This window comes from Tinamus guttatus, unplaced genomic scaffold (genome assembly GCF_059628265.1).
Source record: "Tinamus guttatus ecotype Peru unplaced genomic scaffold, ASM5962826v1 Tinamus_guttatus_pri_ptg000253l, whole genome shotgun sequence".
NCBI classification, from domain to species: Eukaryota; Metazoa; Chordata; class Aves; order Tinamiformes; family Tinamidae; genus Tinamus; species Tinamus guttatus.
This window is the reverse complement of record NW_028288787.1, coordinates 325,502-349,150: the sequence shown is the minus strand read 5'-3', so window position 1 is coordinate 349,150 and position 23,649 is coordinate 325,502. Positions and strand designations below refer to the sequence as shown.

General features: G+C 41.7%; 1 protein-coding gene across 1 annotated transcript in view; it reads left to right on the top strand.

Moving 5' to 3' along the window:
- Positions 1-159: 159 nt before the first annotated feature.
- Positions 160-23,649, top strand: part of LOC104575496 (protein unc-13 homolog B) — a gene marked incomplete at its 5' end in the record, with an annotated part of 53,527 nt that continues 30,037 nt past the window's right edge. Inside the window, 10 exons of the mRNA XM_088526700.1 lie at positions 160-228; positions 2,200-2,289; positions 3,725-3,859; positions 4,651-4,784; positions 5,721-5,806; positions 12,804-12,930; positions 18,416-18,512; positions 19,323-19,466; positions 19,627-19,704; positions 20,516-20,593. Of these exons, the coding sequence (XP_088382826.1) occupies positions 160-228; positions 2,200-2,289; positions 3,725-3,859; positions 4,651-4,784; positions 5,721-5,806; positions 12,804-12,930; positions 18,416-18,512; positions 19,323-19,466; positions 19,627-19,704; positions 20,516-20,593 (1,038 nt within the window). The remainder of the gene's footprint in view (positions 229-2,199; positions 2,290-3,724; positions 3,860-4,650; positions 4,785-5,720; positions 5,807-12,803; positions 12,931-18,415; positions 18,513-19,322; positions 19,467-19,626; positions 19,705-20,515; positions 20,594-23,649) is intronic.

Below are 23,649 nucleotides of genomic sequence, written 5' to 3'. Positions count from 1 at the left end.
GCAAATCTAGGAATGCAAAGAAAATACTGTTTGGACAATACAGTTTCCTTCCACTCCGCTGAGTTCTGACAGTAATTCTCTCATATCTTGCTTCTTACTCTTGAGCATTGATTGGAAAGTGATGATATGTGATGTTTATTGGTGTTTTCTGCTCAACAGAAAGAACGATTCGTGAAACTTCTGGACCAGCTTCATAATTCACTTCGCATTGATCTTTCAATGTACAGGGTAAATGTCAATAAACAGTTTTTGGTTTTGGGTAGTTTCTCATATGTCTAAGATTTGGGTAATTTCGATGTCTTAGGGAATTGCCGTGACCAGCTTGTTGCTCAGATGTATAATGCTGGTTTCCTTTTGGACAGCACCATATTCTTCTGTGCATTATGACAACTCAAGATGTCTGAAATAATTTAAAAGTTGTGAATTATACTTATCTCTGATACCTTCTCAGAAAAGTAAAATGAATTAGATTTTTTTAAAAATTAAATCCCATTAATCTACCTCAGGCTTAAGATACTAAAGGAAAACATACAGATCTGTTCTCACTTAGAAAGACAGGAGCGTTTCAGGGGACTCACGACTGTGTTGTACGTGTTTTAGGTCTAGCAGTTGCTAATCACTGTCCCTGACTCTGGATGTATATGAGATGCGCTCAGGTTGAGATCCCACTTAAAGATGAGTTTCAAATGTTGGCATCTCTCTATCAGGCTTCTTACACCATGTTGTTTCTTCCTGTGATAATCCAGAGTCAGCATGGTCCTACCATGGGACTGCCTTTTGGAGCCCTCCTGTGAGAGTGAAAAAACCTCTCGATATTTAGCACTAGTTGATAACCCCAGCTGTCAATTGGTTGGCTCTAGCTTGTTTGTGAGTTTTCTTCTTTGGCAGGGGGGATGGTGGAATAGTTTTGAGATATTTTATACCTGCATCAACAGAAATGCAGTAGATGGTGACTAATGCTGCTTCACTGAGACTTTGAAAAATGATGACAAAATACCAGCTTTGAATTAAAAAAAAAATCATATTCAGTCTGGTTCATTTATATGAAACACAATAAAGCATACAGAGAAGGGAGACAGAAAGGGGCAGAAAGGGCAAGGCACAAAAAAAAGATCAAAGGGATGTTGTATAATGAGCTATTCTAAAAAGTACATTACTAGTAAGGCAAGGTCCAAAGAGAGCATTGATCCACAGTGTAGCAAGGGAGGAGTTACCAACACATAACAACAAGAAGCTCTAGCTTTGGTCCTTTTCTATTTGTTTACTCTTCAGTAAAAACTGTATTCAGGTGTGGACAAAAAAGTAAGACCTTATATAAGGACTAGGAAAGATTAGTGTACTGTAAATAATTTAGAGGTTATTAAGTTAGTAGTATACTTAAAGAGTGGGCTGAAGCCATCTGAGATCTGCTGGCGATTACTTTAAGATCCCTGAAGGGCATGTTAAGTTCTGGTAGGCAAAAAAAAAAAAAAAAAAAGGGATTATACTTTCCAGATTTAAAAAGAGGAGATGGCAGTTTGCAATTCAAATCACCTCAGTTAAATTTTTACCTCAGTATTTAAACAACAGGGTATTTGCAAGCATTTGTAAGAGTAGAATGAATAACCAGCAACATGCATTTGTCAAAAAGAAAGTATTGATAGCTTTTGAATGGGTGAATACAAAGAGACTGCAAGTACCGTTGTTTTCTATTTTACTTGTAGCAAAAGCAGATTGGCTCTTACAGAGGGTGGAATGGTTGAAATAATTCATGGTGAACGGTGCTCATTTTTCCTTCTCAATCCACTTTATTCTTGAAAATAAACTGTACCTTTTGGTGTCTCAGAAAAGAAGCCAAAAGCTGAGCAGGGCTCAGGAGAAGGAAAGGAGCAGCCCAGGGTTGGGCAGGAGACCAGGCTTGAAGATGGTGAGGCTGTTGCTCAGAGCTTGCTCATCCTGAGGCCAAGGAAAGGCTGCCTGTCTCTGAGGGTTGTTAGTCTCTGGCATCCCCATATTTTGTGTCCATATGAGAAGCTATTAAATGAAGCAAACAGATGAGCTCCTGCAGTAACAGGCCTTATTTATTGAGCATTGTTTTGACTGGTACAAGCTTCTTGAACAGGAAATATTTCCAAGATGCTTTCCCTATTTAGAATGTGCTTGAAGCTTTGCAGGGATCTGACTGTTCTTTCCAATGGGATTTCCCTTCTGTATCAATAGAACAACTTCCCAGCAAGCAGCCGAGAACGACTGCAGGACCTGAAGTCTACAGTGGATTTGCTGACCAGCATCACCTTCTTCAGGATGAAGGTAGTGGGGATGGGAACAAGTCCTTTGCAGCTTTGCAGCAGGAGCAGATTTTCCACTTGTGAACTATTATTTTGTGCCTTTGTTCTCCTATGAAGGCATTGCAGGTCTTATGCTGACCGTGTAATAAACATCCCCATTTTATTTCTATACCACTATATGTTGGTTGACACAGATTAATGTTTTTTCTGTAGGGTTCTTAAGTCAAAAATGCAGCACAAATAACTTTCTTCAAAAAGAAAAAAAAAAGTATATTGTCTATCTTGAGAATGATAGGTTATTTTATTTATAATATTGGGAAGCTTTTCATATAAATTTGACCATATATGATATGTCTGTATATATCTATATATTTAATTGTCCCAACCATCTCTTCACTGTCTTCTATATAGAAAAAAAAGGTTATATTTCTTGAGATAATGGAATAAACTAAACCTTCCTGATGGATACTATCTTATTGTTCTGGCAAGGTGTAATGAGATTATTTTAAACTCTTGATTTCTGTTGCTAAACTTTTTTTTTATTATTATTATTGCTACAGTAGGTTAGCACACATGGCACTTAGCAGCTTTCATCTTCTCAAAAACAAAAGCAAGTTTTCATTTCAGCTAGTTCAGGAGGTTTTTGCAAGCTAATATTGAGCCCTTTGGTAAAAATTATTTTAGGGCTTTATTTTGAAAGTCTTCATTCATGCAACATGTATGTATTCAAGTTTGCTTTACAGAAATCGTCTGAAGAGTTTGTGAGAAGTGACAATAGCAAAATTGTCTCAGGATGGAGTTTTATTCTCAGGATGATGCCTGCGTATCTATTGTGGTTTTAAAGTAATGTTTTTCTAAAATAATGCAACAACAAAAAAAAAGAAGGGAGTATCAGTGGGCATGTCATTAAGGATTCTGGTGTGCTTTAAAATTCAGTTAACTGGTGGAGGAAGATGCTATCAAAGAAAGTTATTGCATTTAAAGGCATGCGAGTGGTTAGTCTTCAGTAAGACTTTCCAGAACAGATGCAATGTGCTCTGATAGCCTGTTCCATGTTCTCCCAGTGGTTGAAAAGAAGGCTTGCTGGGATTATAGCAAAATCTTTTAAGTTTAAGTGTGTTTAAGTTTAAGTGTGTGTAATCTTTTAAGTGTGTGTGTTTGGCGCAGACTTGCCAAACCAAACTACTTGATTTATGTATACCTCAGAACTTCAATTGCCATTTGAAAGTCTCTCTAATGCTCCAAATGATCCTGCTGAAGCTTGAGTGTTGTCAGTCCTGATTTATAGCTGGGAAAGCAGGCCACAGAGACAGACTCATGCATGGCTTAAGGTCTCTTAAGTGCAAGTCCTGGAAAGCAGATCTGCTGAGTTCTGGGTAGTTCCCAACCTGGTGGCTTGTGCTTTTTTCTGATCTATGAGCTCTGTTTTGTTTGGCATTATTGCTGTCTCCTCACAGGTTCAAGAGCTGCAGAGCCCACCCCGAGCCAGCCAAGTAGTGAAGGACTGTGTAAAAGCTTGCCTCAACTCCACCTACGAGTACATTTTCAACAACTGTCATGAGCTGTACAGTCGCGAGTACCAGACAGATCCTGTGAGTAACTGATAAGCAGGCAGAAATCCAAGTTTCTGATTTGCTTAAGATGATAATGAGGGTACTAATTAATATAAAAAGCCAGAACAAAATTATGTGGCATGTAATCTTCTGAATGTACAAAACTTGTAAGCAATTAATGAGCACTGATTAGTAAAGTGGAGGAGGATAATTGTTTTACACTAACTAATTGCTCTGCCATTCATTTAGCAGCCTTGGCTATTTTATTTCATGAGCAGATATTTCTGAAGGGAAGGTTTCATGAAACATTCAATCAGCAAGAGCAAATCAGGATGTGGACTTTTCAAGGAAACTGATATTTTGTTTAGATGAACCTCAAGGAGGGAAATTGCACCCGGCTGCAGCACCCAGGTTCTGCACGGGGCTTAGTATGTACCCCTAAGCCCCAAATTTTTCTAAAGTCCCTGAGAGCTCCACTGCCCACTCTTCAGTAACGCACACAGAATGTGTCAGCGTGGAGTGACTAAAATGTAAGTAGCTGCAACCAGCTCAGAGAAAAAGATGTCTTGGCAAGTTTGTTCTTGGCAAGGTACGTGGCAAAAGGAGGGTTCTCTCTGTCTTTCAAGCCGCCAGTCTTGGACAGGACTTGCCATGTTACTGTGTTTTCTGTTAGATCAAGCAAGTTGCCAGGAGATACTAATACTTCTAAACTCACTGGAAGAAAATGCCAAAATATACTTTGTATTTGGAGTTTGTAAGGAGCAAAGTGACCTATGTTTCTCAGCTGTTTATTTAAACTTACATTGGGTTTCCAATGGCTTCTTTCCTAGAACAAAAATCAGGACCTGCCTCCTGAGGAACAGGGCCCTAGCATCAGAAACCTGGACTTCTGGCCCAAACTCATCACTTTGATAGTTTCTATCATAGAAGAGGACAAAAATTCATATACCCCAGTCCTAAATCAGTAAGAAACTGTAATGTCCTTTTTGAGTAATGCTAGTAGCTGTCCCTCTGTGTGCTCTGCTTTTTATGTTAAACTGCTTTCTATCTCTTCTGTCATTTGTGTATTTATAGAAGTACTTATCTTGTCTGTCTGTCTTTCTGTCTTATTTGTCTCTGTCTATATAAATAACTTTTTGATTGGGATGGAAGAGTTTCAAAAGGTTCATTTACGATGGCGTTCGAACACAAACACCCTGATTATATACAATCCTGAACTCAGGGAGACACCTGAAAGCGGGGTGAGAGTTGGCTTTTTGTTTAGGGGGTTTGGGATTTTTGTTTTTGTTTTATTTTTTTGTTGTTGTTTTTGGTCAAGCAGTTTGAGCACATTAGCGCACAGTGATGACGGTGTGACTGTCTTACACTGTGATTTAGGAACATAATATATTCTGTGCAGTGCTGAGAAATCACATTGGGTGAGGTTAATGTAGCATTGCAAAGGAACCTGAAATTGGTCTGAATATCCAGCAAATGCTCCTGTGACAATCCCATGGGGCAAGAAAGGGATATGTATACATGAAGGGATGGATTTTTCCCTAGAACTTGCAGATTTCATGCTCTGCAAACAGCTGCTTAGTGTTCTCATGCCACCAGTGCCTTGTAAGCCTAGAAAAAAAAATGGATTGTGGATAAGAAAGGAAAACAGGTGCAAGTGCATTGAGGTCACATTGCTGGAGTTAAAGGAAATGTCTGTTTTAGGAGAGGCACCCAGTGGCTGGCTTTTTGAGCTAAAACCAGCCTCAACCAGTCCATGATCTCCAAAATCCACCTGGTTATCTCTCTAGGGTGAAAGAAATGCCTGTAATGTTGAGCCTTTCAGCTTAAAGTATAGCTCAGAGCTGAGTAAAGATCCCTTTGCTCTGAAATGTGCTAAAGCCTTTCCCAAATATCCCCTCAGGTTTCCTCAGGAACTTGCTGTTGGGAAGATCAGCGCAGAGGTCATGTGGACACTCTTTGCCCAAGATATGAAATACGCCATGGAAGGTAAGAGAATTTCTCACTACTGCCAACTGACCTGGCTTTGCTAATCTCTTATTCTCCATCAATTTGGTGCAAATGTTTGGAGCAGGGTTTTCCAGTGTTTTATTTGTGGACAGCTGCTTTGTGGGTGCAAATTCAGACTGAGAGCTGCAGGACAGACTCCAGGGGGTCTAGATCTGTGTGTTAGGCTGCACTGCAAGCTGTTAATAGTCTTCCCAGCTGGTTTAAAATAAGGAATTCATTTTGGCTTCAGGACACGAAGCCCTAGAACAGCAGCAGCTGTGTCCTGCAATGTACTGAGATAGGAAGGATTGACTGGAGAAGTAGGTGAGCTCAGGGTTGTACAATGGCTGCAGTTCTCTCTATGATGCGCTGGAGGCTTTATCTACATCATGGGCAGAAACATGCTGCTAAAATAAAAGCTGCTGCAGACATCCTCATCTTGAATATATCTTTGCGTAATCCCAACAGACTCGTAGTGAAGGAGGAATTTACCATTTCTGAAAATGTTAGGCATGCAGAGGCCACCAAGCTCCTTGAAAGAAAGATTGTCATGTGCAATACAGTTTATTACAATGTCTGAGTATGGGTTTTGTATTTATTTGCAGAGTGCAGACAGCTCCCGCCGTCTCTGCAGTTGTAGTGGGAGCTGTTTTCTCAGTATTTTTCAGGGTCAAGCCTTTACAGTCACCTGCAAGGTGACAGTCGGATAAAACAGAAGTGCCTGTCCTCCTGTGTTACACAGTGTTCTGGCTGCAGTTTGTGTTCCACAGGCAAATCAAGTTACGACTTCTGGTCATGCACAAGATTGCCCTCAGGCCGCTTACCCCCAATTTGATCTAAGTTCACATGTAGGACTGACTATCAGACTGTTAGAAAGCTGCTGCCAGCTGATTTCCTTCATGCTGTTCTGCAGGAGTAGTCTTAGGGCCTTACTCTGTAGGCAAAGAGAACAGACTTCATCTATTTCTGAGTTTCTATCAACATAACAGGGCTGGAAACTGTGCTGTGGACAGCCTTTGCCAGCTTTAGGCTTGGTTTCAGCAGTTTGTAGTTCTAGGTGAAGCATTGTTTTCTGTGTTCGGAACTTTTAAAATATGTTTGTACCCCACAGTTTGTCTTGTGGGGCTTGTGTTGCTCTCAGAAGAGACATTATGAACATAAGACTAAGGCCTACTATCTGTATTGAAGTCTCTCTCTTGTCTCCTGGATTTTCTCCATTCACATCTCATACCTTGTCCATGTCAGCGACTGCCTTCCATGGCGCTAGGTTTGTTTCATTTTTTCCTGGCATCCTTCAGTTCATTTGTGAGCTTCTTCAGACAAGAATTGGCATGATGTTTCCACCCATGAGTTCATCAATGCATAGGAAACACTTGCTAAAAGAGCATATCTTATGAGCTTCTTTCTTCAGTTTATATCTTGCTTAGAAGGTTTGCCTGAAAGTCAGCTGATAGACAGAGAAAGGTTTGCATTTTGGACTAAAGATGGAAAACTGGATGTATCTGTGTTTGATCTGTGCAAGTCCTGTGGGAGGATTGAGCAGTGGTAGAGTGTATCCTGGTGTGTGTCTTTTCTAACTTTATATTTGAGAGATCCTCAAGGCGAAGAGCTCTGTTTGAGGCAAGTGATTCCCCACTACTATGCTTTCCAAAAACTTCAAAGATAACCTTCAGAACAAGCTTACAGTAATTCAGTTGAAGTCCTTACTATCCATATCTCAAATACAGATGTTTCGATTGGCTCTCTGATTTTTTTTTTTAAAGGGAGGTGGGAAGTGAGGATGTGAAGGGTGAAGATCAGATTTGTTGTTCTCAGCTGTGTAATTCCTCAGTTTAACTCATTTCTCAATCAGTTTAACTGTACCAGGAGTCTCATATTCCTGTCTTTGGGTTGCATAGTGGTCTGTGGGTATGCATCTGGTGTGCTTCGAGACCTGTATGTGTCAGAAGCTCTCTGCTGCAAAAGCTGATCTCTTTTGTGGAGGTGTATGCATACAAATGCAGAATATAATACCTACTTCTAACATTCTTTGTGATGTTTTCCCTTATGTTTTATTCCTAAGTTCTGGATAATATGAGTTCGTTCACCTCACCAAGTGGTAAGTTCATCCTCTTTTGTAGAGTTTGCTGCTGTGAGTAGGCAAAGACTTTGGGCTGTTACTGGTAGTTACAGTACCTTGGATGTAGATAGTATTAGCTTTAGTGTCCTCTGGTTTTATGCACTGATGAGCAGATCTGCAAAGACGACTCGGAAGATTGCAGTGCTGCTGCAGAGGCGGCAGGTATGTGCTGTTCGGGAGACTCCTCACTGGTCATTCCTCTTGTTCCTTGGTGGTACTCAAGCATGCCCAGCAGTTTGGGATGAGTGTTCCCATCTTGGGTGCCAGGCACTAAGCTGTATGTAGCATTCAGTGCTGGGGTTTGAGCTTTGTTAGTGTGTGGGTCTGTTCTTCCCTTCTGGCTGGGTGATGCTGGAGGGTCTGTGGCTCCTTCTTTCTGCAGGCGCAGTAAGTTTGCTTCTAATCTAAACCTAAGTAATTGCAGCACATTTAGAAAGAATGGGGGCCTGGCTGCATGAAACCCCTCTTCCTCCCCTCCTCCCATTCCAGCTTGATGCTTCCACATCACTCTCCAATGTACAGTTTCGAGAGAATTACAAGATTCAAGGAAAAGACGATTTCTCTGAGATGGAAAGTTATAAAATTGATAAAGTTTGAAATGTTAGGTGATAAAAATAAAGTGCCTCTTCTGAATTTCAAGTGTGTTTTCGAACTGGTGGTAGTAGTGATGGCCCCAGCATGCTGGAGGTGAGTGCACTAGAGGCCCGTCTTTTGCCCACATCTACCTCCCCTAAGAAGACCCAAATGTTGCGACATGGCAGCAACTCCAGGATCCACCAGGCCTGTCTTCTTTTTTCTCTCCCCAGAAGCAGTGACAGCTCAGGGCACTGAACGGAGAGCCTGGTAGTTCACTGCTCACCGATAAAGTATAGGAGGAGGCATTCAGATGTGCCTCCTCTTGTGCCCACAAGCCTGAGGTTAAAACAGATCAGATAGAAGTGTTGCATGGCCCAGATTTGGCTAGCAGGATTGTCCTGCTCTGTAGGGAAGAGCACAGTTTTTCTAAGTAAGTCACACAACCTCACCTTTGTGGCTCAGTAGCTGGATAGCCACCTTGTCAACCCACTTCAGGCTGACAGATGAAATTAAACTGGAGTTCACAGTTTTCTTACTGTCTTCCACGAAATCTCTGTAACCCAGAAAGGACACGCTCCCCAAGCAAAGAGAGATTGTGCTCTTACTTTATGAGGAAGACGTTAAAAGACAGTAATAGAAAATCCATGTTCTCCTTGACAACACCATTTAATCTTGGTTCGGGCAGATGAGCATTAGGACAGTTGTAAGTTGAAGGCATCTCTGATGAGAACAGAGACTGAGTAGACTTGGCAGAAGGGGCTGAGATAAATCTTCCTGCCACGGCCTGACTTCTAATATGGCAGATCAAGCACATGTGCAGATGCCAACTTTCCAAAGTGTTACCAATGCAGCAGCCTAAGTAGCAATTTGCATTTAAAATAAATAAATGAATAAATTAGCAATACAGCATTATTTGCTCAAAATTAACCCAAGAAAAATAAGTTGACTATCCAAAAAAAAAAATCCGCCGGTTGTGATCTGATGGCCTGTGGAGCAAGGACATGGTGGAAGGGCTGTTCTCTACCTCAGAAATAGAACTGGACATAACACTAAAGAGCATGCTGCTAGGAAGCAGTTCCCTATTAATACCTTAATAATATGGCTTCAGTGACCTTAAAACTCTCCTCCAGCACAGACTGTTTGCAGATGAAATCTTCCGACAAAATGTAGGAACATTACAGAATTCGGGTTTTTTTTTTTTTACCCCTTTTTGAAGATAAAGCACAGCAGTTCCTGTAAAATATATCTGTACCCTTGCACCGTTGTTTCTACTAAGCTCTATAAAAGCCAGCAGGTTATAAAGCAGAACCAAAACCCGCTAAAACTGCTGGATCTAAAGATACTCTTCAGCTTCTTCTGCAATATGTAACAGTGTGAGCATCTGAATCACAGGCTGCTTTGTGTGAAAGGTGTAAGTGCAATTTTATGAAAGGTACCTCTGGCCCATTGCTGTTGTGTTTCCATGCCACCCTTGCGTGCTCCCAAACCTTCCTCTTTACAAGGAGTGCAGGTAATCAGAACCCTATGATGGCCTGTGAAGGGGGGACGAGCTGGTGAAGTTAAAATTTGGTGAGAGGTCTCTGGCCCTCTTGGTCTTCTCTGTGCTCCAGCGTGTTTGGTTGTTGCAATTCACTTTTATCTTTTCTCTGTCTCAAGCCCCACCTTTCTTTCGTATACGCAAGGGTCTCTTTTATGGTGGTAAGACCGCCCTTTCTTTAATTTCCCTTAGTTTTGTCTCCTTGGTGCTTAGCTGCCCCTTAGCTGCATAGATAATTAGGTAGCAATCACTAGGCTTGTGGTTCTGTGGCTGCTTTGCATCTTCCTCTTCTGCAGTTAACTTGTGTTTTAGATGTGCAGGAAAAATGCATGTCAGGAAAAAGCTTGAATTAACTGCTTCTAGCGCACCGCTTAATTCTGAAGAAATTGGTCGGAGTCTTTTTTACCTTGCTTTTTACCTGCAACGCTTAAACTTTAACGCCTTTGGATGCTATTGTGTGCACCAGGATTTTGTGGTGCTTATGTATTGGCAGTGAACATCGTGGCTGGGAGGATTTTGGAAAAGATTTACTGAGATGGACTTCTCTTGGGGTGTGTGTGATGCAAAAAGCAGAGGGGCCAAGACTCCCCTCAGTCTTCTAACCTAAGTACTGTTGGCTTTATCACAGTGAATGAGTTATATTGGCCAAGCTGTTTTTAAAGCTACCTCTTCACTCTTTACAGGTGATGAGTCACACTTCAACCACAGGTGCTGCTGGCTTCTGAGTAAATGATCTTTAGGGAGCTGGATGGTCCCCTGTGTGGGTTATTTTGGCTTTCGAATGATGCCTTCCATCCACAGGAGCTGTTTCTGTGTGGGAACTGCACCTCTGTAGCGCCACGCAGCAAAGTTAACGAAGTTATAATCGACCACTGATTTCCTCCTCTTGCAGGGAGTTAGGCAGTTACTGTTATTTTGGTTTCCAGTTTTAGATCCACAAGGAGAGCTTACCATTTTCTTCTGCAATTATTCCTGAGGGAGGTGAGCAGTTCAGATGCTGGGCGGGGGGGAGCATGTTTCTCTAGTGCTCAAGATAGGTATTAGCTTTATTGGGCTATAACACAAATGTATTTCTACTCCTCTGCTTCCAATAAAACCATCTTCCCTGTGGAAAGTAATGGATCACAGCGCACATGTAAAGTGGTAGCATATATGAAGTAATTTGTCCATTGAACCATCATTCCTTTGGGATTATGTCTGTCTGATATAATCTGTTTTGATTTATTTAAAAAGAGGGGATTTGTTTGTTTGTTTTGTTTTAGACTATCTGTGTGGGTCTGCTGAGTGTGAACTGGAAAAACTGGGAGGGAAAATATGTATTATGCTGTAACAGAGTTTTGCTAACTAGGAGTGCTCCCCTGTTGTGGGAATTGGTGAAGCTTGTGAAACAATTATGCATGAAAAGTTCTTTGCTTTTTGTGTGTTTTCAGTTGGATAACTCATAACTTATTTGGCCTTTCTGATGCATATTGGTCAAGCTTCAGAAGAGAGAGGGGGAATTCTTTGTGTTTTGAAGTAGTTGCAAGTATTCACATTTGCATTAAAAAAGATGACAATAATGTAAGAGTGACCTCTCCATCAGGTCTTAGAGTAAAAAAGCTGTGACTGTTTCATATCTTTAAGGCACATGTTCAGCTGGTCAATACCTGTAGGGTGTACTATTCACCTCTGCACCTGTCTGCCCAGTTAGTGGGTACTTGCAGTATGAGGTCTGAGCCATTCAAAGCTGAGAGACTTATATTTTTTACACATTCAGATCCAGTCATCACATATGAGTAGTGATGCCTGCAATGATTACTAACGATAATGATTATTAATTACTAGTGATGACATGTGTAACGATATAACTACACAAAAATGAGAAAGTTGAGTTTACAGACAACCCTAGATCTTATTCCTGTTTCTTCTTATGGTCATGCGAACATTTGGAAAAATTCCTAAGTCTGTACCTAAATCTTCTATATTTTAGTCTAATGTCTAAGACCATTGTCATGGCCATGCAGCTTATTGTGGTGCTAGAGTCAATGAACCAAAATAAGAAAGAGGAAAAATGAATGAATACCCATGCTGTTGAAGTCTGTCAGAAAAAGTGATGGATACAGCCCACGCAGTGCTGGTCAGTTGATAATTAGGATCATGGTTCACACAGAGCCCAGCTGCTGTGGGTCCTCCATTACCATCAGGAAAGAAGGTCATGCAGGTTTGGTCAGTTAGTCAGGGAGAGATTTAACACATGCTATAGTGAAAATGCTTGAGAGGACCTATGTAGGAATTCACAACTTGTGTCAGCTTGCTCATGAACGACAGTGTCAGAATAAAGAACTTGATTCCCTCTACTGTTGTCTCTTTGCGAATGTAATGTAATGTATATGCTATATATGTGTTACTTTTGTTACATTAAGCTAAGAATGAACAGATTCATGCTTCCTTGATTATTCACTGCAGGAGTAAAATCTGGACATCATATGTTAAACAGAAGGGCTACAAAATACTGTTTTTTTTTTTCCCCTGCTCAAAACCTTTTCATAAGTTGAAGTATTAGTTGGAGCTACAGAACTGTGCCAAATGCAGTGAACATGTCAAATGCAGAGAACCCCTGCTGGCTGCTGAAACCTTGTGTCACTGAAGATTTTATATCTCTATAGACGCTTTGTGCTCAAAACCATTGCTTACTGCAGGCATGCTTTGTAAGACCATCCTATGTCTGAGACAGCGGAAGTGGTAAATTCAGATCTAACTGCTATTTTTTTTTTCCTTCTTTGCAGAGCATGAGAAACACAGGCTGTGTAAAAGCGCAGACTATATGAATTTACACTTCAAAGTGAAGTGGCTGTACAATGAATATGTTCGTGATCTGCCTGCCTTCAAGGGAAAAGTGCCTGAATATCCAGCGTGAGTGTCTCGTATCGTCTGTAGTGAGCGCCCACTCTGTGTGTCCTTTTGCCTCGTTCAGGATAGTCATTTGGTTCTCCCATGGCTCCTTTGTGATATGCTGTTTCACCACTCCTTATTTTCTACATTTACATGCATATTTGTCCCCTCTAGTGTTCTGAGTCTATGTCTATCCCTGACGCAGTTCAGCCCCTTGTTGTACAGTGTCTCCCATAAAACCTGTCTCCTAACAGGTTTAGCAGGGGCAGAACAGTCCTTAAACTGCTCTATGCTTGTAGGGAGGGCATCTTGAACAACAGATGTGCCCTGTGATCAGAGACCATCTGAGTACATGCCCCAAATGTATGTACTCTCTGTGTCTGTAGGCAGTGCCTACGTTCTTGTGTTAATACATATATATTAATAGATATGTATGCTGTATGTATGTGTGTGCATGATATATATACAGGATTTGTAAGTAAAGGTAAGTTTTTTTCTAATAAGACCAAGTGGTTTAGTTGGAAATATCAGATAGGCTTTTCCTCTTAAGTTCTAGCAATTCTTCTCAATTTTTATTTAACTTTAAAAAGAGGGAGTAGATTTCAGACCTGAAGAAGGTTTATGAGTGTGAAAACTTGTCTGAGTAGTGTGGAAAGACTATGATACCACAGTTTACCACCTCACTGAAGTTAAGAGCAGGTATGTTGTTTCTAACTAGTGCCCATGTTACTAGTTTCTAGTGACTAGTTTATCCAGTGATAGTGGCCCTCTATTCCCTTTAGCAACTGTTTTTGTTGGGCTTCTGGGTTATGCCTTTTGTCAGACTTTAGGGGTTTCGGGACCCTTGCCCCTATAGATATTTCTTGCTTTAGTTTGAGCTTATTATTTCCAGTTCTACCAGCTTGGGCATGGAGAACAAACTGTTCCTGTTTTATGAGCGTCACCTATTGTTCTCTGGTGCCTTCCCAGTCTCCTGTCTGTCCCATTTGTTCCTAGCTTTCCTTGCAAGTGAGGTTTTCTCGCCTCTCCTCAGCTGGTCTGTGTCTAGCCGTGCAACACCCATGCTTGAAAATATCTGTTCCCTGTAGACCTTGTATTGCCTCACACACCGTGCTGCAGTTCTCACATACCAGGCAGTGGCAGTCTGTTTGCAGGGGTAGTGCCAGCACCCAGGCCTCCTCAGCAGTGTCCTTACTCTGAGCTATTGCTCCCATCCTGTATTTCATTATTCACTATTTAGCTGTTTAAATACAGTGCTCTGCACTTGCCCTTCTTGCTTGGACTGCCTTCCCAGTTTGGCTTTTCAAGTTCTCTTGCCAGCCTCCACTGTACACGGTCCCTCAAGCCTGGTGTTATCTCTGTGTTAATAAGACTAAGGCACTCTGTGTAATTGTCCAGCTTGGCCTGTGGGCCTCATTCAGCAAATCAGGTCAGAGAGAGGCATTAGCTGCGCGAGTCAGGGTGCAGTAGCCACAGTCTCGGAAGGCTTTTCTCTTCGTGCCTCTGAGTCAAGGCAGACTTAGGCAAGCAATCAGATATTCTTAGTCTCATTTTCTCCCGCTCTCTGTAATCAGGATAACGATACTAGTTTCTGTTTGCAGCCTTTTCTGTTTTGCTGTTCTTTGGGGTGAAGCTCCTTCAGCAGTCCGGCACCCGCGCAGTGTCTGGCTCCCCTTGCTGCTTCACTCTCTTGCATTTTAGCACAATCACCACAATGTCAAGCACAAGGAGTGTTGCTTTCAACTGTGGTCTTCACCTGTCACTAAATATCCCCTTGAAACCAATTACAGCAATCTGTTGTTGTCTATTTTGCTCAGTCACCAGTGTTTTTAGTCTTGCAGCTTCTTTAAACAAAGCAGCCTATGCACCAGGTTTGCTCATGAGTAAACACTTTAGATGAAGCCAAATTGCTGCTGTCCAGAAAAGAGCTGAGATGTCTGTCTACTAGGCATCCATAAACTCTCTTTTTAGAGTGGTAAGAGACCATTTTTCTGATAGTCATGGGACACAACTGAGTAAGATGAAGAATCCAAAGCAGCAAAGATTGTTTTACTATTATTTTTCTCCCTTGTTTTCTGAAATTCAGGAGCATTTTCTGAACATAAGTAGAAACATAGCTGGGAGTGGATCTTTAAAACTTTATCTCTTCACTTTTTAGCTGCCTGCTAAAAGCTGTGAAGTGTCAGTTTGCAAAAAAAAAAAAAAAAAAAAAAAAAAAAAAAACCTTTCTATTTAGACACGTAAAGAAATGTTCTCTATTTTGTTTTAATACTGATATTAGCGTGCAGCTAGTGTTGTAGCACTACTAAAGACTAGCTCCTCTCCCCTGGGGAGAAGTATTTCTGCCTTTGAAATCCTGTCTTGTTTCTCTAACTCACATTGTGGAACATGGTATCTGCTTGTCTAATTTCCAGGAAATCCTGCCTCCCTCTTGCCTTTGCAGTTGCCAGGGCCTTTTAGATGTTCACTGGGCACCCACGAGCATCAGCACTGCAAATGAGCAGGATTAATTCACCTCTCCAGCGTGAGGCCACTGAAGCCAGGCTTGTGGCCAAGCTGGAGTTAGAGCCTCTTGCATTACATTAATGTTGTGAACCCAGGAGCATCAAGCTCACGCTTAATGAGAAGGCAGTGCTGCCTGTCCCTGCAGGCCGGGTCGAGCAGTTTGGAGCCGTGGGCTTTGCCGTCTCGGGCCGGGCTGCGCAGGCCCCGGCCTCTGCCCTCGTGCTGGAGTGTGAGTCACTACCCCATCTGCTTCTCGATAATGGAAAGCGACAGGAAAAAGACAGTACCTGACATATAACAGTGTTCTGCCTCTGCTTCTGCATGGAATCAAATTATTTTTGGTCGTTTCTGTGCTGGATAACTTAGAATATTTCTTTGGATATGTTACCTTCTTGGTCTGCAGTGTCCCTCTTCACTTGCTTAGTGATTGTAAAACACTGCACAGGATACTTGCCCTGAGATAACTCTAGGTTTTTGTTATAGCTCAAAGCACATTTTGCTCCTGAATGTGCCAGGAGCTAGGAATATTTATAGATGACTTCTCTCTTATGCTTTACTGCTAGCTAGCACAGGGCAAAGCTGAGAGCGGCTTTGCAAGTGTGGTTGCAGACTTACCTGACCTGAGCAGCTCACTGGGCGCTTGAGGATTCGTTGTAAATCAAGGCACAATATCCTTTTTTTTACTCACCACCTTTGTTTAGGTGATCTGGTGAGGCAGAAAAACAGGTATGCGACAGATTTGTATATCAGCATAGAGTAGCCATAAAAATGGCAGTGTCTATTCTGAACACTGCATAGCCCTTTCTCATGATGCAGTAACCAAGAATGTCTAATAATTGGGGTAATAGTTCTGTTTTTCTCTATGCCAGATGCCACAGTTCTGGCTCTAGCAAGTAAAGCTTTCTAGCCATTGAGCTATGCCATAGATGAGGCACTGAGCAACTTGTAGCCTGGGAACTCTGAAAGAGGTGGAGGATGTAGTAGTAGCTTCCTTGTAAACTGCTGAGTTCTTCTGCAGGAACTGAGCTATAGCTTCCAAATATGCTATTGTAATTAAAAGCAAAATATTGAAACCATGAGAGCCTTCAAAGCCCAAGAACTCCAAATATGCTGACTTTTGAGAGCTTGTACTGGCAGTCAAAAGGAATTTTTCAGGGACATAGGAAGTCCATATGTCTATGACAATTTTGCTCTGTTGATGCCTAAATTAAATAGTGCTGCATAGGCAGGTTGCTGTCGGCATTTAACACTATGTCAGTTACAATTTCCAATATTAGCATCGATGTACTTTATATTCCAAAGTGTAGAGTGTATTTAAGGCTATCCAGCGTGCTCTGTCTGTGAATTTGCTCTTGATCTCCCTCTCATGTCTGGCACATGCTTTCATGTTCTTTGCAAACTCAGCCCATAATTAGCAGGATCTGTATGAACACAGCTGCTTGTTTAGAGGAGGTTGTACTCTGTTGGGAAGCTCATATAATAGTCTCTTGTATGGACTGAAATCACATGTGGGCACGTTTATTCCTTATTTGTGAATGCTGTTTAGTAATATTTTAAATTAAGATTTGCTTCAGCTGCAGTACATTGGCACTTGCACATGGCAGATCTGAATAACAACCTCTAGACAGACATTTAAATGGAGGCTTAAAAGTGCTGTGTTTTTGCTTAAACTTAGATAATACCCCTCCTGTTTGTACTATGTGATATGTCTCAAATACCAGGGAGCAGAGGGAGTCCTTCTGTCATGGCTTTAAGGTCCCATCTCTGAATCCACCTCTCACCTTTCCTGTTTACTCTCTGCCAGCACCACCTCACCTAAGGCATTTCCCTGGAGTGCAGCCGTGGCTGTTTTAATAGCCTCTTCCTCCTTATCCTCTCATGTTTTTCTCTTTTCCTCCAAAGTAAGGAGAGGGGACAGACACAAAACTCGTCTGTCTCTAGGGCCTGTTGGTCTGAGGGACTTGGGCATGTAGCAAGGCTGTTGGGCTGGCGCTTTCCTTGTTAACCCAATTTATACTCCTTTGAAAGAAGGCATTAAAGTGCTGGCCAGATTCCTGCAAGCCTTGAAGAATGAACTCGTGCTGTCATCAGTTAATCTTACTCTACCACCTTCACAGTGAGACCAGCAGGCCCAGAAATGGGAGGATGTTCCAGAGGCCTGGGCAAGAGGAGAATAGCACTGAAGTACAGAAAATTTCTAGCTTCGGTTCTTCCTCCTGTCACTTAATCTGTAGATAAAATGGCCTGAAAGAGAGTGCCTTTTCCTCCCTTCATGCTTATTTGAATCTCTTAAACGCAGAATGGTGCATCCAAATGGGTATGCTATGTCTCTTACTACACACAGGGAGTGGATATGGAAGTCCTCCTTTTCATGTGTAACACGTGCATGAAAGGGAATAGGAAAAGGGAATAAAAAAAGCTCAAAGATGCTGAAAAGGTAAAGAAGGAATCCAGGAGGAAAAAGGGGAATGTCTCAAGGAAGAGGAAATAGAGGGGAGAAGGACAAAAATAGCACAGGACCATCAGTCTGCAGAGGTTGGGCTGTGCTGCGTTCTCCTGTTCAACTTCCAGTAATGGTACAGGCACTACCGACTGGCAGGTTATATGCCTGTAAGAGTATTTGGGAAAGCTTTGGCTGGATATAGAGATAACGGCATCCAGACAACTAACAGCAGGAAGGTTTTGTGAGGTCTAATGAAACAGCATCAGCTGTCTGACCGTTATGTTGGGGAAAGAGTCATAGAAGCCTTAAGGTTGAACAGGACCTCTAAGGATCATCTAGTCCAACCCCGCTGCACACGCAGGGTCACCTAGAGCACGTGGCACAGGACTGTGTCCAGGCGGCCCTTGAGGACAGAGGAAGGGCAAGGTGTTATTCTGAGGGCATTGAGATCTTCTGAGCACTTGCTGGATGTTGCAGAGATGAGTGTCCTGGGGAAAAGTCTATTTGGGATGCTCTATTTTATGCTGTACCTTGCTGCTTTTCCTCTCCCTCCTCTAGGTGGTTTGAGCAGTTTGTGATGCAGTGGCTGGATGAAAATGAAGATGTTTCCTTGGAATTCTTGCATGGTGCTCTGGAGAGAGATAAAAAAGACGGGGTATGTAGGTCACTGACAGGAGGACTGCAGTATTCACCGCCCAGAACCAAACAATAACACTGTAAATTCAGCTGTCATATGAAAGGAGGATGCAGTGTTTTTTGCACTGTGGAACCTGTTTTTCACAGTACTTTTGTGTACAAGTCACAAAGAGGTGTTTTAAATTAATAGTGAGGTGCAAACCATTCATTTATGCCTGTTGTGTGCTGTTGCTGTTAATCTTTCAGGCAGTTGCTTGGTGCTCTCTCATCTCCTTGTGTTTGAGAGATATGTAATTGAAATATAAGGCACTTAGCATGTGTTTAATCAGAGCAGTGAGAATATGACCTTAATCCACCTACAGACTAATCTTATTTTTAGTTGGCTGAGTATTTCCAAAGGAGAGCACAAGCCTTGCAGTTTGTTCAGTGACTGCTGGTGCTGTAGCCTGTGATGTGATGCTGAAGTCAGCATTCCCCTTAATGTCTGCATTTAAATAAGTTTTTAAAAACTCTCTTTGCTCTCTTCTTTACTCATTAACTGACAGGCAAACAATGGATTTCTTTAAGGTCTCAGCATCACACTGCATTTCCTCAGTGCTTGTCAATCCTAGCTAGTGAAGGAGGGTAAACCTATAAATCCAGCAGAATTGGCTGTTTAGCTCCTCTGAGCCTCTTGGAGAGCTTCTGACTAATTCTGAGGAAGATATAGGTTTTTATGAAGTTGTCCTGCCTCCAGGACTGCAGATGACAGAGATAGTCATGAAGTAAATGCCACCTGTGCGTTTTAGACCTTTCCATCTGAGAATGACTCTGTGTGCTTCCCTTTCAGTTCCAGCAAACATCCGAGCATGCTCTGTTCTCCTGCTCTGTGGTGGATGTCTTCACCCAGCTCAATCAGAGCTTTGAGATCATTAAGAAGCTGGAGTGCCCAGACCCTGTTATTGTTGCTCATTACAACAGGAGATTTGCTAAGGTAATATCCTCAACAAGCAGCTGTTTGTTGGCCCTTAGTGAGATGAAAAATAGTATGATATTTGGAAGAATCCTATTTGATCTGTGGTTTGGCTTGATTTCCTGGACTTCTCCTGCTGTGGCAGGGGACAAATAACAATACTGGCACCTTGTCTTCACAGACGATTGGGAAAGTGCTGATGCAGTACGCTGACATCCTCTCCAAGAGCTTCCAGGCCTACTGTTCCAAGGAGAAACTGGTGAGCCATAATGAATTCCTCCTCCACCCTGAAAAACCATGTAATTTTCCTGATAACGCAACTTTCCTTTCAAAGTGCCATATGGTCACGTGGATGGTGTAGTATGATCAGCATGGTTTTTATCATCCGTACACTTTGGGGGATTGAGTTCTGACTTAGCCATAAAGTAAAAGTAAGCCCCAGAGCTTAGAGTAGAGCAGGGCTTGGAGACTATTACACCTCTCAGAATTAACTTCTCTGCTGGTTTGCATCCTGCATCAGAGTGATGATAGGTGATGGGCACATTTTTTTCCATATATCTGATACTCAGAAGCAGTCCTGGTTTGCTTCTGTTCCCAATTAATTAGCTTGTTGTTTAAACCTAAATTTAATAAAATTCAGGATATTAAATGATACAGTGTCTTTCATTTTTGAATGCTGGATATGTCCCATGCTCCTTTTATTATCTCCCCCAGCTAGTTATGGGGGGAGGGATGCAAGGAAGCAGGGAGAGGGGTTTTCTATTGCGCAGGCTTCCCTCTGATTGCTTGAGGCTGGACCTGGCAGACCCCAAACATCTTTTTGAATGCAGCTCTGGCTGGCACTTCCCCTCCTGGCTTAAAGATTTACACCACTGGCCATTTCATTTCAAGCTGGAGAAAGAGGGATATTCCTCTTTCAGGTCTGAGTGCTGAAATCTGTGCCTTTCTTCCTATTTGACTCACCTTCCTCCAAGGAACACTGCCGTTGTATCTGAGGTGCAGACTGTACCTGTAGCTGGATGTATGTTAGCATCCAGAGTAGTAACAGGCACTTGCTTTTGTCCCTTCAGCCCTGCATCCTTATGAATAACATCCAGCAACTGCGGGTACAGTTGGAGAAGATGTTTGAAGCCATGGGTGGTAAAGAGGTAAGAGCATTAAGAGACTGAGTAATTATTACCTGTTTTTACTGCAATGTTACCAACATCATCCTGGTACTTGCAGACTGCAGTCACGAGGAGAGCCCTGTGACACCTGGCACTGTAGTAAGTGTGAAGGGACGGCCATGCCCGCAGATTTTTCAGCTAAATTTATCATGAGACGCAGGAAATGTTTCAAGGCATGGAACAGAGTGGAGGAGGAAAGACAGGAATCTGTAGTGTGCTAATGTGGGCTGGTTGTGGGCACGGCTGGTGGTTTCAGTACTCTGAAGTAAGACGGATGTGTCTGAGAACTGTTGACATCAAGGCATTTTACGTGATATAAATGTAGGACAGTACTTAAATGTATCTAACATACTGCAAAAATGCAAATGCTGAGTTACATACTCATGCTTTGTTGGATACTCAGAATTGGCCATGAACATAAATACATTTCATAGCCTTGCTTTCTTTTTTTCTAAGATGGCTGTTCTCAAAAAATTGTTCTTTTTTTTTAACACCAAATAACTTTCTGTTCTGATATAATCTGTGTACTTTTTTTTTTCTTTTTTTCCTTGCTTTTCAAAATTCAGGAAGATGAAGAAAAGACTGCTGATGCTGCTGTTAGGAATTTTTTTTTTCAAAGCCTAAGTGCATTTTCTTTTGGCTGTGTTGTGGTAGTATCTGTGCTATGACCTACATACCAAGAGAAAGTTCGCTTTGCTAATGGGCAGTTTAGTTTTTGCCTGCATTGCTGTTTTAAATCTTTCTCGTGCTTAGTGGCAGAATTCTATGAAGTGGCAAAATCTCTACTAAAAGCTTTGTCTCATAAGGCAAGAGAGATCTCTCCTATCCTTTCATGTGTGATCTCAACAGTCCTAACTTAGTATAGTGGCATCAAGAGTTAGGATTGTATCTTCTTACCTGTAATAGCAGTGGCAGCTAAATGCTTGATTTTTCAGGAAAAAATAGACTTGTAATGAAATGTATGTGAAATGATTTATAAAGATTTAATGCATGTACCAGTCTGTTTCTCTTAAAGAATCAATTTGTCAAATTACTGCATAGTACTGACTTTTAACTAGGGTTTCCTGATGCTTAGAATTTAAAATGCCAACAAGCTAACTGATCCTATGTTAAATTGGGGAAAAAATGCATTTAGTGGGACTGTCAGCTGCTGCTTTTTGCCTAGACTTCTTTTCTGCATTCTGCTGTTTAAAACATTCCTCAGGCAGTAGCTGAGGTAGAATAGAAGTAATGAAGTCACTTTTTCCTCTGTATTGGGGAAGTGGGCAAGAGAAAAAGGGAGAGTTGCCCAGACTGAGAGCAATAAAACATAAGAAAAAACCTGGTAAACTTGAGAAATCTGGGGATTTTTTTGGAAGCTTCTTTTTTTTTTTCTTTTTCAATTCTGTTCACTTTATTAGGCTGCCACTGATCACTAGAAATAAATTGTGAATCCTGTTGTGCTAGGTGCCTGAATTATTTGCTGTCACCAGCGGTTTTCCTCTTGGTGACCTTGTAGTGCATTGCTTCTTGAATTGAAACCTGCAACATCCTCTTTGCTAGAGTCAATGCGGTCTCGTCCTAGTTTGAATAGTCCCTCCTCTGATGGTGCTTGAACCTGGCTAGTGGGTATCAGCTAATGAGGCAACAGCTTTGCAAATAGAATCGTGTAGGCAAACATGCTGTTGGAAATACATCTGTATTGAGTTTTATCCTTTTATCAAGAAGGGCAGTTCTTAGTTCGTGCAATAAATTTGGTGTATGTTCATCAATACAAAATACAGCAGCCTGAACAAATGTAAATGTTGCCCGGGCTGCTATACCCAAAACTGCTTCCTTGGGGGATTAATGAAGTAGCATAACAATATGTGCTGGTCCTCTTGAACTGTTTGCCTGTTTGTGGGCTTGTATGTTTTGCTGAGAATGGGGCACCAAATGTTTTGTTGTTCTATCAATAGTGAAGTCACATATACCCTGTGTAAAGCCAGAATTTGGGGACTGATTTCAATTACTGCATGTTTATGGCTTCATTTGTTTCTGGTTTGCAGACACATGTGCATGTGCGGAACACTGGCTTTGCAAGTCTCTGGAGTGCTTTTAAGCACTGCTGCTCCCTGGTGCTCTTTGCCAGCAGGTGCCAAAGCACTCTCCAAAAAAAAAAAAAAAACCCTCATGTTATATGTTCATCTTTACAAAAGTTAGGGAAATGGAAAGACAATGTCTCATCTGTAGTTACCTAAGCGTGATGACACAACAAGGAATAGAAGTGCTTGTCCTGTACTATATCATGGATTTAAACGCATCTTTCTGTCTTTCCCCCAGTGAGAAATCTTATCTCTGCATCCATTCTTTTATTCTTTTTCAAACATATGCTTGGAAGACATAAAATAGGGCAAAAATTGGTCCCATGTCACTGAGTTTCATGTGTGGCATCCATGTAGTCTATGAACAGTAGCGGTAGGAAAGGAAGGATGCTCAGGGCTTTTGAGAGCTCTCTGAGGTGTGATCCTTTTTTGTGATCCTTCCTTGTCCCAAGGAATATTTGTATAGATTATAGGAAGAAAAATCTTGCATAATTTTTAGGATTTGTAGTTAATACTTCTGTTATCCCTTTTGAGGTCTGTTGTCTCATGGGGTCAAAATAGCTTCAGGGTGGCTCCTAAGTGCTCTCAAACGTTCCTAAAGCCAGCTTTGAAAATTCATGCATTGACAGAGTTATATTTAGTATTCATATTATAAAGGACAATGTAGTTAGGAGTGCTGATCAGAAACTGAGTACATAAATACTTTTTAGAACTGGGCTGTTCTGTGCTAAAATGGGATGGGTGTGTATTATGTTTAGATATATATTCATATATATGTACATACACATGTATATGTATATGTTCCTTGTTAGCACTTGACTGATCTAGCCTCATTTATGTAATTATTCATCCATTATCTAATTAAACCTAAGGCGACCTGCATTTTCTGCTCACCTCTGCAGTTTTGCTGCAGACATCAGCCTGCCCTGTGTGCTCTCCTTAAGGCCAGTGTAAGCCTTCCTGGTTTCACTGGTG